Here is a 14,587-nt window from a genome sequence, read left to right as displayed (position 1 = left end):
TGTTTAAAGATAAGTGGTGGTATATTGGAATGGCTGTAGGTAGCACCGAAGGGCCAGTTGTCATAAGCAATTTATTTAAAGATTTAAAGGGAAAATAAGTTTCATCAACCTACTTTTACAGTTAAGAAAAGGTGAGTTTTGATTCAAAGCAACATATCCCAGTTTGCCCTACACACCAGCTGCACATAAACACATGCAGCGAAGGAAATGTGCTCGGTTCGGCTGTATCCTTAACAAGGTAATTCCCAAGTCAATCCTGCTAGCATGGATTGAGAACCTTATTAGGCTTGACAGAGAGGTGTGTATATTCTGACATGGAGTGTGTGTGCGCATCTGAACCGATGTCGAGATGCAGTGTGTGTCAGCAGGATAATTGAGGGTTGTGTGTGTGATGCCATCTCACCATAATTGCCTGAGCTCACATGGGAGACCCGGCAATGTCAAAAGCAACAAATTGAGCTAGTATGTCTATGTGTGTGTATGACACCGAAACCGTGTCATTCCTCGCAGATCAATCACATCTTCATCTCTCTTCTTGATGTCAATCATTTCATCCTATTTCAAACATAGGCTATATTCAATCAGATCACAATATTTTATGCATTTCTAATGAAATTCAATTCGACTAAAGGCATAGTTCACCCAGAAATTAATATACAATAATTTATTTTATAATATAACAATTATAACTTTAAATGGTATTTAAAATATATGTATATAAAAGTTCAATAATTGTTATGGTTAATATTATTATAATGATTATAATTAATATTACATTATATTGTTGATATGTCATAAAATATAATTAATATTAATCACAATACAATATAAAATAATAACAAATAATCATCATTCTTATCATTATTATACTATTCATTCTATTTTTATTTACTTTCAAGGTATTTCTGTCTTTCTGTAACTGTCCCTATAATTTAATAATAATAATAAATATAGCTGCAAGCAGCAATTACGGGGCCAAGCACAAAAAAGGCGGCACAACAACATGGCTGTGAGCATCTGACCAACTGTAACAGTGAGCAATTAAAGATCTATTAAGATCGTTTCAGACAAAATAGCTGTAAAATTATAAATACATTCAATAATAATGATTAACTGGTTTATTTCATAACAATGCACTAATGGGTTCATAAAATACAGCATTGTTGAACAAAATTCAAAATGGCCGACATATTGATATGGGAAAATTGAATATCATTCGACTCAGCATGACGCCCGGAATCTAACGAGACAAAACCATCAGAAGATATAAGCAAAAATAGCCATTTTTTTTTGTATCTCCAGACCAGTAGGTGGCACTGCACCGAAACGCTGCTTGTTGCCTCAGGTCATGCTTTTGGTGACACGTACCAAGTTTGGTCTGAATACGATAAAGTGTTGCAGAGATACAGCCTTATGCCTATTTTTTGCAAGCGCTACATAAAATTCTTTTGCGTGTTTTTCAAAATCGACTTTAATCCATAACTTTTTGTCAGCAGGGTTTGAATATGATCTGGTTCAATTTTCATGTAAATTGAAGCAACGGCCTAGGAGTTCAAAAAAGTAGGTTTTTCAGAAAATTTTGCAATCAAATCGTCTTCACAAGGAATCAGAGGAAAAAAGATTTTTGTTTCTAGCCCTTATGGTTCAAAAGTTATTTGCATAAATGTGAGTGAAACTTTGGACAGATGGTGGCGCTAGAGGGATTGACCTAGAGACTCCAAATTTGCTATGGTGACATTTCAGAGTGCCAAATTTCATAACCTTTCCGCAAGCGGTTCTATGGGCTGTCATAGACTCTCAGAGCGGAAAAAGAAGAAGAAACGTCTCAAAATCTCAAAGCGCTTTACAAGAACATACAAATAAAATACATTGAAATGAAAAATAGAAACATACATCAAAACAAATTTAGGAGACAAAAAATTTAAAAATACAGAATCACTTGTATGCTAGCCTGAGAAAAAAAGTTTTAAGTTAAGATTTAAAACCACTAAGAGCATGTCTAACTTATTGATATAATTATTATTATTATAAAATAATACTAATTATTATTATTACTATTACATTTAATATAAATTCTTTGCACTTGTTTGTCTTTTTAGAAGCTTTACAACTGTTGTTGTACAGAAAAGAGCTGCATAAAGATGCTTTTAATTCTCCTTTTGTGTCCTATAGCAAAAAAAAACAGCATATTGGCAGTTTGAAACGACAGGAGGATGAATAAAAATCATTTTTTGATGAACATTTTTGATGCCTTAAAACGGCCAATGTCAGGCTTATTTTTATGTGGAACAAACCAGAAATTAATTCACTAACAGATTGATTCAGACATTGATCTCAAGTTGGCCATATTTGAAGGACAATAAAAGACAGAGGCGGGACCAGCTTTGGGCAGTTATCCATTTATGAAGATATGCTTTTGCCGAAATACAATGCATAAATAAAATCCTGACAAAAGCATCAGGACTTCCTGAGTGTACTCTTATAAAAATCAAGCCTTGCGTTTCGGTGATCCCATTCCTGTGCTGTTACAGATAATGGAATACTCATAGTGGCCTGTAATATGTAGCTTGTTCAGTACACTGGAGTGCGACTCCGAGCCCTGGGATCAGATGGTAATTGGATGGAGAGGCTTAAGATGAAGCGGCCCGTGAAACCCAACATTCAGATGAATGGGAGCGACGGGTAAGATGGCGCCGCTGCCGAGGTGAATGACTCTCTATCCGTGATTCACCAGCAGATTCTGTTCAGAGAGTGACAAAAAAAAGGAGGGAGACAAAAAAGATCTTTAATAATCAACATCAAGACTTTAGATTACAATTTAAATTACTGTACAAAAATTTTTATTTAGTCTGTCAATCAATACATTCAATATTATAATGCATGAGGGACGCAGACAGCGTGTGAATACTAAATTAAGATTGCTTTTTTAAGTCTTCTTGCGCTTGACTGGACAAATTCACACGTCAACATGCACATCTTGGCGAGTATCCAAGCAAACATAGTAGGTTATGTCTTAAGTGAACATAAACAGTCGAGAAAGACAAAGCACATGTACACTATCAGTATATAGAATCCGTGCATTGTCTTAAAGTGACAGCAGCCTAATATTCCTACTGCTGCTGTCTGTTTTTAATGTTAAAGGTGCCCTAGATTCAAAAATTGAATTTACCTCGGCATAGTTAAATAACAAGAGTTCAGTACATGGAAATGACATACAGTGTGTTTCAAACTCCATTGTTTCCTCCTTATATAAATCTCATTTGTTTAAAAGACCTCCGAAGAACAGGCGAATCTCAACACAACACCGACTGTTACATAACAGTCGGGGTGTACGCCCCCAATATTTGCATATGCCAGCCCATGTTCCCAACATTATGAAAGGCATTAGACAAGGGCAGAACGTCTGGATGTGCACAGCTGAATCATCAGACCAGGTAAGCAAGCAAGGCCAACAGCAAAAAATGGCAGATGGAGCAATAATAACTGACATGATTCATGATAGCATGATATTTTTAGTGATATTTGTAAATTGTCTTTCTAAATGTTTTGTTAGCATGGTGCTAATGTACTGTTAAAGTTACCATCGTTTATTACTGTATTCACGGAGACAAGAGAGTCGTCGCTATTTTCATTATTAAACACTTGCAGTCTGTATAATTCATAAACACAACTTCATTCTTTATAAATCTCTCCAACAGTGTAGCATTAGCTGTTAGCCATGGAGCAAAGCCTCAAATTCATTCAGAATCAATGTAAACATCAAAATAAACACTGTACTTACGCGATTAGACATGCTGCATGACGAACACTTTGTAAAGATCCATTTTGAGGGTTATATTAGCTGTCTGAACTTGTTTTTATGTTGTTTAAGGTGTGGAGCACGAGATTTAAAGGGCCACACACCCTGAATCGGCTCATTTCTAATTATGCCCCAAAATAGGCAGTTAAAATTTTTTTTTAAAAATCTATGGGGTATTTTGAGCTGAAACTTCACAGACACATTCAGGGGACACCTTAGACTTATATTACATCTTTTAAAAAAAAGTTCTAGGGCACCTTTAATCAAACAACAAAAGACAAAGAAATCACTCACTGCTCTAGACTGAATAACTTTTGTAACTTTTATAAGGATTAAACTTTAATTTATACAGTGAAGATTATATGCAGTCTTATTTTACATTTGCTTACTTTATTCAATTTCTGTATCTAAAAAGTACTGTTAAACCTACCTGAAAACCCTGAAAAGCACTGTTTATTTAATTTGTAACTTTCTCAATTGTATTTATTTGTGCTATTCAGTGTAGTTTGATTATTTGTTCTTATTTTCTTATTTTTACTTGATAGTAGTCCTTTTTTCTGAACATAAGCACATACCGAACTGTACTGAAACAGTGACCCTAAAACGGTGATAAAAATCTAACCATAAGTAATCTGAACCGTTACACTCCTAGTATATATATATATATATATATATATACATATATGTACACACACATATATATATATATATATATATATATATATATATAAAAAATGTTGTATTTATTTTTTTTAGTGAGACTGAAATATACACCAGAATATTAAGGTTTGGCAAAAAATTTGAAAATGTAGACTTAATTATATTTTTAATTTTATAATAGAATAGAAAGCTCTAATATCTTGAAAAGGCTAAAAAAAACACACAAAAAAACACAATGAAGCCTCCACTGTTCTTTTTTTTTTTTTTTTTAAAGGAAAACCCACAAGGTGATGTTCCTGCAGGACTGAAACAAACCCTGGCCAAAAAACAATATTTTAGAGAGTTTACAGTAAAAAAAAAAAAAAAAAAAAAAAAAAATCTGTAGTCACTGCCATCACTGCCTGTGGGATTCAGGCCCACACGAGCGAGGGGGTGGACTACATTGCATGGGTAATCATCACCCACTAAAGGTCAGGGCCCTTAATTCCAGTCATTCAGAGGTGCTCCATACATTACAGCGGGTGTGTGCCAGAGAGGAGGGCAGGAGGAGATGGAGGGAGGACAGGGCATGAGAAGAGGAGGGAGATGAAGAGAGAAACAAAGAGAAACAGGCGAAAGGGAGGACATTGCAATGACATCACTCAGATTCAAAGCAACCCACATAACTATTATTTCTGAATGCTGGCCTTGACCTCTGAAGCTTCTCAGCATACATGCAGGCAAAACGAGGATGCTGCAAACGAAGAGGGTGCGAGTTAATTAACGCAACCTGTCAGCAGCACCAAGGGCCAGTTTAACCTCTGAGGATTTATGTCTTTCAACTCAGAGGTACAAATCACCCTGGGTCAGGATATCGGCACAATTATTGTGCATGGCCCTCAAAAGACTCAAACAAATATTAAATTGGCTTTCTGTGAGGGGTTAAAGGTTTCTAGTAAAAGAAAAGATTGTGGAAAAAGATCCTACACTTGAATAAGTGTTTCTTCAGCTATGGTAACTTTTAGCCCTGTGGACTTTTAGAAAATAAACTCACCTTTTACACAAGTTTAACTTTCCTACAATGTCCAACACTAGAAACGCAAGCATCTTTCATCGTTCTGACATCTTGTCTTAAATTTCATGAAGATTTTAACCACAACATCATTTCCATCACACCTGAAATTATGGATGATGACATTTTAAATATTTTTGGAATTAAAATGGCAACTTCATTGGCTTGCTAAAGTTAGTGTCATAGTTAATATCCTAAATACACACAATTAAATATTTTCACATGCATAATTTTACAAACTTAGTTACATTAAAATGGAAGCAAAATATTGTTATAAAAAAACAAATGTATATATACTTGATTATTGATGGATGAAGTTGTAATTCATGTAAAAAAAATAAATATCACAATATAAATAAAGAGGTTTATGATTATTTCACTTTCTTTAGAGTGAAAAAAAATCATTGGAGTTTTTACCATTTTAAAATGTACCAATATTTTAGGATAAAATAATAAAATATATACATTACAGTCATAAAATGTTTACTGTAAAACCTTTCCAAGAATTAAATGTGACATTCATGTAACACACACACACACAAAAAAATAATAAATTGTGACCCATGGGACATTAAAACATGCATATACAGGCTACACAAAGGAAGAAAGATACATTTAATTCACTAAAGCACACTCTCTATAAATAACAACCTACATAATTGAGTATCACAAAGAAACTGCACAGCGGTCGCCTTCTACAGCTTTTGCACAAGGCCACTGTCAGCTCAGCAGGCTTGTATATGTTTCAGTCCCTTATCGATTGTACTGTCTTTCCCTGTGGTCGAAAGCAACCAAACCCATTGTTTGTGCAGCGAATCAAATTCTGATAACCCTCCTGAGGACCTCCTGGATCAAAACAGGGAACTAACTGGTGGTGGAGGGGCAGCAGAACTAAGAGTGTGGGATATAGAGATAATTAAAATAGGCCCAACACTGAGACCTGAGGAACGCCGACCGCACCGACTGTGCGAGTGTGGTATATTGACCTGTGGTTAAAAAGCGGTGAGGTGAGGAGTGGGTGTCATAAAAAAGGTTCAGAGCTGAGAAACGTATAACACAGATAAGAACGCTGATAGATCAATATCACAGCTGTGATGGATTTCTCACAATGCATGAAGGACAAATACTGCCAAGAAAGAAAAAGAGTTTGTGAGTGTAAATGAGTCAAGAGTGATTCATTTACACTTGATGACAAATCGATAGATTTTAGTTGTGAGGAAAAAAACAGTAGTATGATGCAACAAAGAAACACTTTTGTATAAAAGTCATAAAAATTAAAGCATGATCAAAGTATATATTATATATATATATATATATCTAGAGAGAGAGAGAGAGAGAGAGAGATTAAAGCACAATAAATATGTTTATACTACAGGGCTGCTGAATGCTCGAATCTGATTGGTTGACCAATGTTCTAAGGTGTGGAATTATTTTCAGGGTAAACAATAGGATGAAAACGACAAATTATTGTCATGGTTTTTGCCACAAAATACATTTGATTGTGTCCTGAAAGCACATACTCTCGCGCGCTCTCTCTTTCAAATGTACACACGTACTATATAGTACGGACACATACTTGCGCAGAAACATTTTGTCAGCACTGCTCTGATAAATTAATCAGTAAAATAGTTTACAGTAGCAACTTAAGATACATGACTCAACAGCGAGGAAATGCTGCCGTGAGAGAAGCACAGACTCATGCAAGTTAATTCACATATGCTTATTCTCTCTCTCTCTCTCTCTCTGTATCAACTGTTTATTCTGCTATCAAGGCTCTCAAGTCTCCGTTACTAGTTCTGAAATGACGTTTTGGAATTAGCAACGGAGGCTTGGGATGAGATGCGTAAGAAATTAGTCCCACACACAAGAGTGTTTTAAGGACAAAAACCTGACAAATGTCTTGAAATACAACATCGGAACAGTGTCTTGAGGTGTTGTAACCGTAGTATAAGCAGAATAATTTACTCTGGGCCATTGGATTCTTAGAAAATAATGCACAACTGAGGTGTAATGGCCACTCTACTTCGCGTTGTGGCTGCATTACCACCTCAGGTGTGCATTATTTTCTAAGAATTCAACAGCTTTTCAATTTTTCCTTACATAAATCATAATAAAATGTATTAATTTATATACATGTATATACACACACACAATTGATTTAACATGTTAATTAGTTATGGAAAAAATAATGCGCACACCCCAGACCTACAAATGTCATCTGACATTTCATACAGTTGTTGATGTTGATTGGGGCAAAAATGCCACTGTATGAGTTTTTGTTTCTTATTTATATCATTTGATATAGTTAAGCAATATCACATGAGCAATGAGTGCAATATCACACAAGTGCTGCTTTTGTACCGAATAGCACAACTGCAAATGTGATACTGATTTTATACAACAGTTCAATAAATAAGAAGTTAATATTTTGTCATATTGTAAAATACTATCTGTTTTTGTTACCTATAAAGCCATTGCAGAACGATTGCACATCTCCAAGCAACACAGCTGTGTTTCTGAATGAATTTGTGTTTTGAACGAATCGGAAACCACTGATTCAATAGCCCATTCATAAAGAGAGGCATTTACTTCATTCCTGAATGAATCAGCCATTTGAACAAATCAAATGAATGACTCAATGACTTACTCATTTAGACATTTACCGCCACCTACTGACAGTTTTAGAATCTTATTTAGAGTATTAATTCATCAACAAAAAAATAATAATAATCCATATTAATAAAAAGAACATTAAAGTTATAGTTCACCCAAAAATGAAAATTCTGTCATCATTTCCTCACCCTCATGGACTCATGGCCATTGTAGCCAAAAAGGTTATGTCTAATAAATTCTGTGTTAAATTAAATATAATAATTCTTTCTAAATCTCCTTTTTGTATTTTCTCATTTATCACAATAATGACTTTAAATTATCCTTTCTCAGCCAAATTTGATGTGCGATTAAATTGTGATCAATTAAATTTCTGAAAATAAATAAATTGAATTAATAATTTTAAATCACTTTAATTTCATATATATATATATAGAGTTGGTGTTTGTTGGGGCATTGTGAACCTTTATAGAGCTACATAGCTAATTAGATGTCTGCTAAAGAAAGTGATGTAACCTACAGAAACAGTTGGGCTGATGTTAGCTGCTTCCTAGTGTCTCATTTTCCTCTCTGAGGCCTTGTCTAAACTCCCCTCACCATTAAGGGCAGGGAGAGACAGCTGCTGTCACTACGACGGCAAACAAGAGAGAAGCAGATGAAGAAGAATGATCAAACAAGACAAACAAACAGGGCCGAGAGGGAGCTTGACTCTGAACTCTACATTGAGCAGAGTACATGAGGGGTAAAAAGGAAAGAAATCGCCAGCAGCGACAGTGAGTTCAATCTACGAGCAAGTTCTGCTGATTTTAACTTCACCAACTTCTGATATACCGCTCTCTGATCTGTCTGATCCTTTCATTTCATAGTCAGATAAATCACACAGTCACAGGCAATCAAATATGCGAGAGGAAGTACTCCACAACACATCTGGCATAAAGCACGTCCTGAATAAGACATTTAATGAGCCTGATAAGAGCTGATCTACCTCTCTTTCACTTCACCTTTCATTAGGCAGGAAGTTTCATTGAGGTATGTAAATTTCTTTCTCCAAAAAGAGCCAACCTGGACAAAATACTTTAGGCCTATTCAAACCAAATGCGAAACTAAAATGCAAAACAAATCGCCAACAAAAAGGTCTATTCACATCAGGAGCAAAACGAATATTCATCAGTCTACATTAAAACCATTGCTTTGGCAAAGTATCTGTCAAACGAACTCAAATAAATTGAAACTGAAAGCTCAATATGGCTTTGTGCCCTTATCAAATTGCAAAAGACTGCTATTTAATTAAATAAGTATATAGTCTGTTTGCGCTGCATGTTTCAAAGCGAAGTGCACACTTTGCTCACGCGATCAGCTCATGATTCAGTGTTTTCCGCATCTCAAAATGGCTCGGTTTACAGTGAATGAATGTGCATCTTTGCATGTGCAGTGAGTTTAGTGTGCATTTAATGTAGTGGGCAACATTATTTTCACATTTACATAAACAATTTGTGGACAAATTATTACAGCTATTTCACTAGATTTGTAATGAGAAATGTTTGAAAACCTGTTTTTCACAGAAACAGTAGTTTTCTGCCAACATAAAAGCTCAACTGCAGTTTCTGTCAAAATAAAAGTGAAGAAATTATGACAAAAATTTTAATTTTCCTTATGCCCAGTGATTCTTTTCTAAATCTTGTTCACAATGAACATTTGTTCCATGTTTGGTGTGAATAGGCCTTAACGGTTGTTCATACAACTAAAGCTGATGCTAAAACAGATTGCACTCTTCAGAGCTTCAGAACATGTGGAAGTCGGAAGCATACACTCACACTTTATCTTTCAAACACAAGCACAATGTCAGTTACTTTCTTTCTCAAAGGTCAGGCGGGTTTCTTGACCCCAAGCTCCCTGGCCACTACATCATGTGTGATGTGACAGGACATTGTGAGGAGGAACCAATATATGCATGACTTCTGCCCTTTTCATTTCTGGACATAAAAGCTAGAAATGCCCTTTGCTCTAATAACATCATCATCCAAAAAACAGCCCATCTAAACAAAAGAAAACCCACTTTCAAAATCTCCAAAAAACACATTGAGTTTATGACATAACTAGGTGCAAGAGGAAACTCAATATTAAATTTTCAGCCTACTGCACTTATCCCATATCAGTTTGTTCAATAAGCAAGAAGTATGGCACAAGAACTATACGAGTATATATAAATGAATTATTTTTAGATAAGTAAAATCCTTCTTCTTTATTGAATAACACAGATCCGTATTTAGGTGTTTCTTCAATTATGGGCACTTTTGGCCCTTTGAACTTTTAGAAAGTAAACTCTCTTAAAATAAACTCTTCACACGCACAGTAATTTAACTGCATTGCAGTGGACGTACATGAATCAAAGGAGAATTCTGCCATTTTTGTTATATTTTATTATTTGACCATTTTCACCACAGTGTAATTTCCATCACATGTTGTTTAATAGCAGTCTGTGGTGCAAATTACATTTTTTAACATTTCTGGAATAAAATGACTGCTTTGTCTTACTAAGGCATTATGTATCCTAAATATACAAAATTAAATAATGTTTAAATTTTTTGCTCATAATTTCAACAGTTAACGCTTGATGGGAAATACTAAATAATCTAAATAAAATATTCTGTTCACATGTGATTTACTTTACTTTTTCTCTATCATGCTCTTCTATAGCCGTTTCCATCCACCTATTTTTATGCACATTTTGGGATATCACATCAAAAACTGCTGGATGGAAATTTTAAAAATGCGCGTGAAAAACCCTGCGCTCATTTGAGTCAGATTAATTTTCTATCCAATAAGAAAACATGCACATAAACTATGATGGAAACACATTTACCGAATAAATTTCTTGATGCGCATAAAAAAAATCATGTGACTTTGTGTGAGGGGACAGCATAACTTTACTAAACAGCAGGAAAATCTTGTTGCAAAGCATCTGAAATGCTGTTTTGGTCATTCATTCAGTACCCAAACAGCAACATCCACCACTGAAAGCAAGATAACACGTTTATTGCATTTAGTCTGCACGCTCTGAGAAGCAAATAATTAATTACAGACAAAAATTATTATATATAGTGGCTTCTCCTACATTTCTTTGTGATATTTAGCACCAGTTTATCAGGAAGTGACGATTTTGTTCTCTTTGACTTACTGGATGGAAACCGTGCTTTATTCGCAAATGTTTTATGCGATATTGCAATTTTGCGCATAAGTTAAATTCACAACTTTGGATGAAAACTTAGCTACTGATACACTTGAAAATAAGCAAAAATAAATGATGAAGTCATGTTAATAAAGGTTTTAATGTAACCTTCATGTAACAAAACAAAAGACGAAATCTGTTATTTATACAAATCAGTTACTTACAAAAACCCTAGGACATAAAAGAGCCCATAAATGAAGAAACAAAAAGTTGTGTAGTATAGATTTCAACCCCCATTTGCATTGGTCTGGGTTGAATTGGATATCCATAATATCAGATGCTTGACAGGCAATCTGGTACTCAAAGAACAAACTTTTTGCTTGCCTGCTGTAGAAATTAGGGGTGAAACAATAATAAAAAAAGAAAAAAACAGCCTGTGCTAGTTGGATGATGGGATTGTTCGCTTTTCACAAAATGCTTTTTCAAACGAGAAGCCATTTCTTCCGTAGGAATAGTCTGAAACACAATACGCCTTTTCTGAAAACCAAAAAGCAAACAAAAACCTATTTGTTGTAGGTAAAGGAACCCACAATTTGGTTGCTATCCTTATGATGTCTGATGACAACCGTGAAAAAATAGATGTCTTTGAAGCTAGTCCGTGGAGGTACTTCAAACCTGCCTTTGTGGATGGAGTGATAGCTGGTCCAAACAGTATTTGCTGCTCCTCCTAACAGCTTCAATAGAATAAAACAGAGGAAAGAGCTTTTGGAGACCAGACAGTCAAAGTGAACGGCCTTGTTCCAATGCCAAATGGGAAACAGCACGCGGATGCTTTCGGGGTAACAAAGCAAGAAAGCCATTCCTAATGCACTTTTATCACACCTGGAGAGTGCTGGAAAAAAAGTCGACTGCAGATTCTATAGTTCAAGTTTTGAAGCTGCTTTGTAGTGGAACAATGTCTGTCCGGTGGATTATCAGAGTTATCAGAATGAATGCACAGTGGTGCACAACTGCGGCTCCGCTACGGAAAGGTCACATCAGCCATTGTGTTTCTGGCTCTTTGGCCTCTGGTTCCCCGCTGACTGTGGCTTCAGGGCTTTGTGAGGATGTTCGTAGGCCATGTGGCACGCCGGAGCCAAAATGAAGCCTTCAGAATAGGTCTGATATGCCGTTAGATGCAGACAATAGCAATGGAATGATTGGAGAGGGAAGCACAGAAGCAAGACACAAGAGAAGTAGTACAGATTGAAAGATGAAAGGAGAATTACGGCTACAAAGAGTGGTGAGCCAAGCATGTAGTCAGCCTTTTTTTTTTTTTGATTTGATCTTTTTGTATTACAAGCACCATGAATTGTCACATTTGGTTCCAATATCCTTCTACCGCAAAGACAGCTACTGTAGTTGCAAATTGAATCTATTTTCGCAACAAAGGCCTAACAACACACAAACTGCTGTATAAGATTTAACACTAAGATAAAAACCATATCATTTTGATTTATGCAATTACACTGGATGGGGTCTAAAGCTTTCAAACTTCAAAAAAGACCAGTAAGTACCAGAAAAGTATCACAAAAGTGCTCCATACAACTCACTTACTAATTCCAAAGTCTTCTGAAGTCTTACAATAGCTTTGTGTGAGGAAGAGACTAAAATTTGGGTCGTAACCAATTGAAAATTGTAAGAATTGTAAGAATTGTTGTTTTAAGTTAGATTTTTTTTTTTCAATTAATTGTTTGATCCAGTTAATAAAAGTGGTCTGAATGATTCGTTCACAAATCAGACTGAATCAGATTTTTTGTGTTTTTAAATGGCCAAATGGTTATATTTTGTCCAGTTTAATTGTGTTTATTGCTAGGCCCTACTTTATTTTGCTGTAGCATACAGACAAAGTTAATACACTTAAAAGTCCAGTTATGGATGACAAGGATAAAAGATTTTCAAGCTTTTCAACTATGAATCTCTTGACATCAATTTCTAGCCTCCTAGTGATGTGATATATGAGCGTGAGTCTTCACGGGGTGATTATTTTGTAATTTATTTTGTATTTCAGCTGCGCGGCTTGGACGCGGCGTCCATCAAAAATAGACTTGGCACCAATCTTTAGTGAAGCGGCACGGCAAGTCACTTCTGGGCAGCTTCTGAAATGCGGCGCGGCTGGCTGGCTTAAACAAGCATCGACTAGAGTGGCCACGGAACGACTCCGGTAGCCGCGTCACAGACGCAACGCGCCACAGACGCATGCTGGGTAAATAAGGGCTAACAACTCACAGAATGAAAAGATTAATCAGTAAAATCGACTTAAATTTCAGTCTGTTTCTCACCCAAATCTATCGTATGTTAAATACCTTTATGATGCTTTTGTGTCCATTTTGAAGCTTACAGGGATAGTTCACACAAAAAAAGAAAATTCTGTCATCAGTTGCTCAGCTTAATTCCTATGGATTTCTTTTACGAAGTGTTTATGAACTTTCTAAAGCATCAAAGTATTGGTATAATGGACTTTCAGTGGAGGGACAGAAATATCCCAGGTTTCATTACATATATCTTAATTTGTGTTTTTAAGATGAGGGTCCTTTGCCTGGAGTTTGATTGACAGACGATCTAACCAATCATAACACCAAATCCGCCATTTTGTCTGACAAAGCAGTCAGGGGAGTTAGTAGATTTGAACTTGGAAAATGGTGTGTACGTGGTCGAAACAACATTCCTTATGATGTTCATTCATGTTTATTTGATGCTATACTGTAAATGAACTAGAGGAAGAGATGATCGGTTCACGAACCGCTTGAACTGAGGCACTGCAGCGATCTGTCACGACATATTAAAGAGCCACAAAACGGTATTTATTGTTTAAATTTCTTTAAAAATGACACAATTTGAAATTTGAGACTTTGTTTCATATCAAAAGTAACCTGCTCTGTCTTGTCTGTCGACGCGTTGTCAGCGTCCCCTTCGATCCGCGTGAGAGCGGCCTGCCTTGTCGGACATAGCAACAGTAACTAAAGGGGGCGGGTCTTTGCAAATGGTCAATTAATGCCAGAATTTTCATTTTTGGGGGGTACTAACCCTTTAAAATCTCCATTCTTTATACTGCATGTGGGAAAAAACTGCATGTTGCACAAAAATAATTTACACAAATTTGGAATATGTGCACTGATGACTTCATTTTCGAAGGAACTATTCCTTCACCAAGTTTTTTTGGTGATGTCAGCCTAAATGAAAAGTCATTTCAGCGTTGAAGCTATTATAATTTGGTGAAATATAACCAAGACAATTTTTCTTCTGATGAATCATGCAC

The 14,587-nt window shown here is 35.7% G+C and overlaps 1 protein-coding gene across 2 annotated transcripts in view; it reads right to left on the bottom strand.

Moving 5' to 3' along the window:
- Positions 1–1,122: 1,122 nt before the first annotated feature.
- chchd6a (coiled-coil-helix-coiled-coil-helix domain containing 6a) overlaps positions 1,123–14,587 on the bottom strand; it is an 81,711-nt gene continuing 68,246 nt past the window's right edge. For both annotated transcript variants that reach the window (XM_067371320.1, XM_067371322.1), the window contains one exon: positions 1,123–2,740. In XM_067371320.1, coding sequence (XP_067227421.1) covers positions 2,717–2,740 — 24 coding nt within the window. In that variant the 3' untranslated portion in view covers positions 1,123–2,716. The remainder of the gene's footprint in view (positions 2,741–14,587) is intronic.

Source organism: Chanodichthys erythropterus, chromosome 20 (assembly GCF_024489055.1).
Source record: "Chanodichthys erythropterus isolate Z2021 chromosome 20, ASM2448905v1, whole genome shotgun sequence".
Taxonomy (NCBI): Eukaryota; Metazoa; Chordata; class Actinopteri; order Cypriniformes; family Xenocyprididae; genus Chanodichthys; species Chanodichthys erythropterus.
This window is presented reverse-complemented; position numbering and strand designations above follow the sequence as displayed.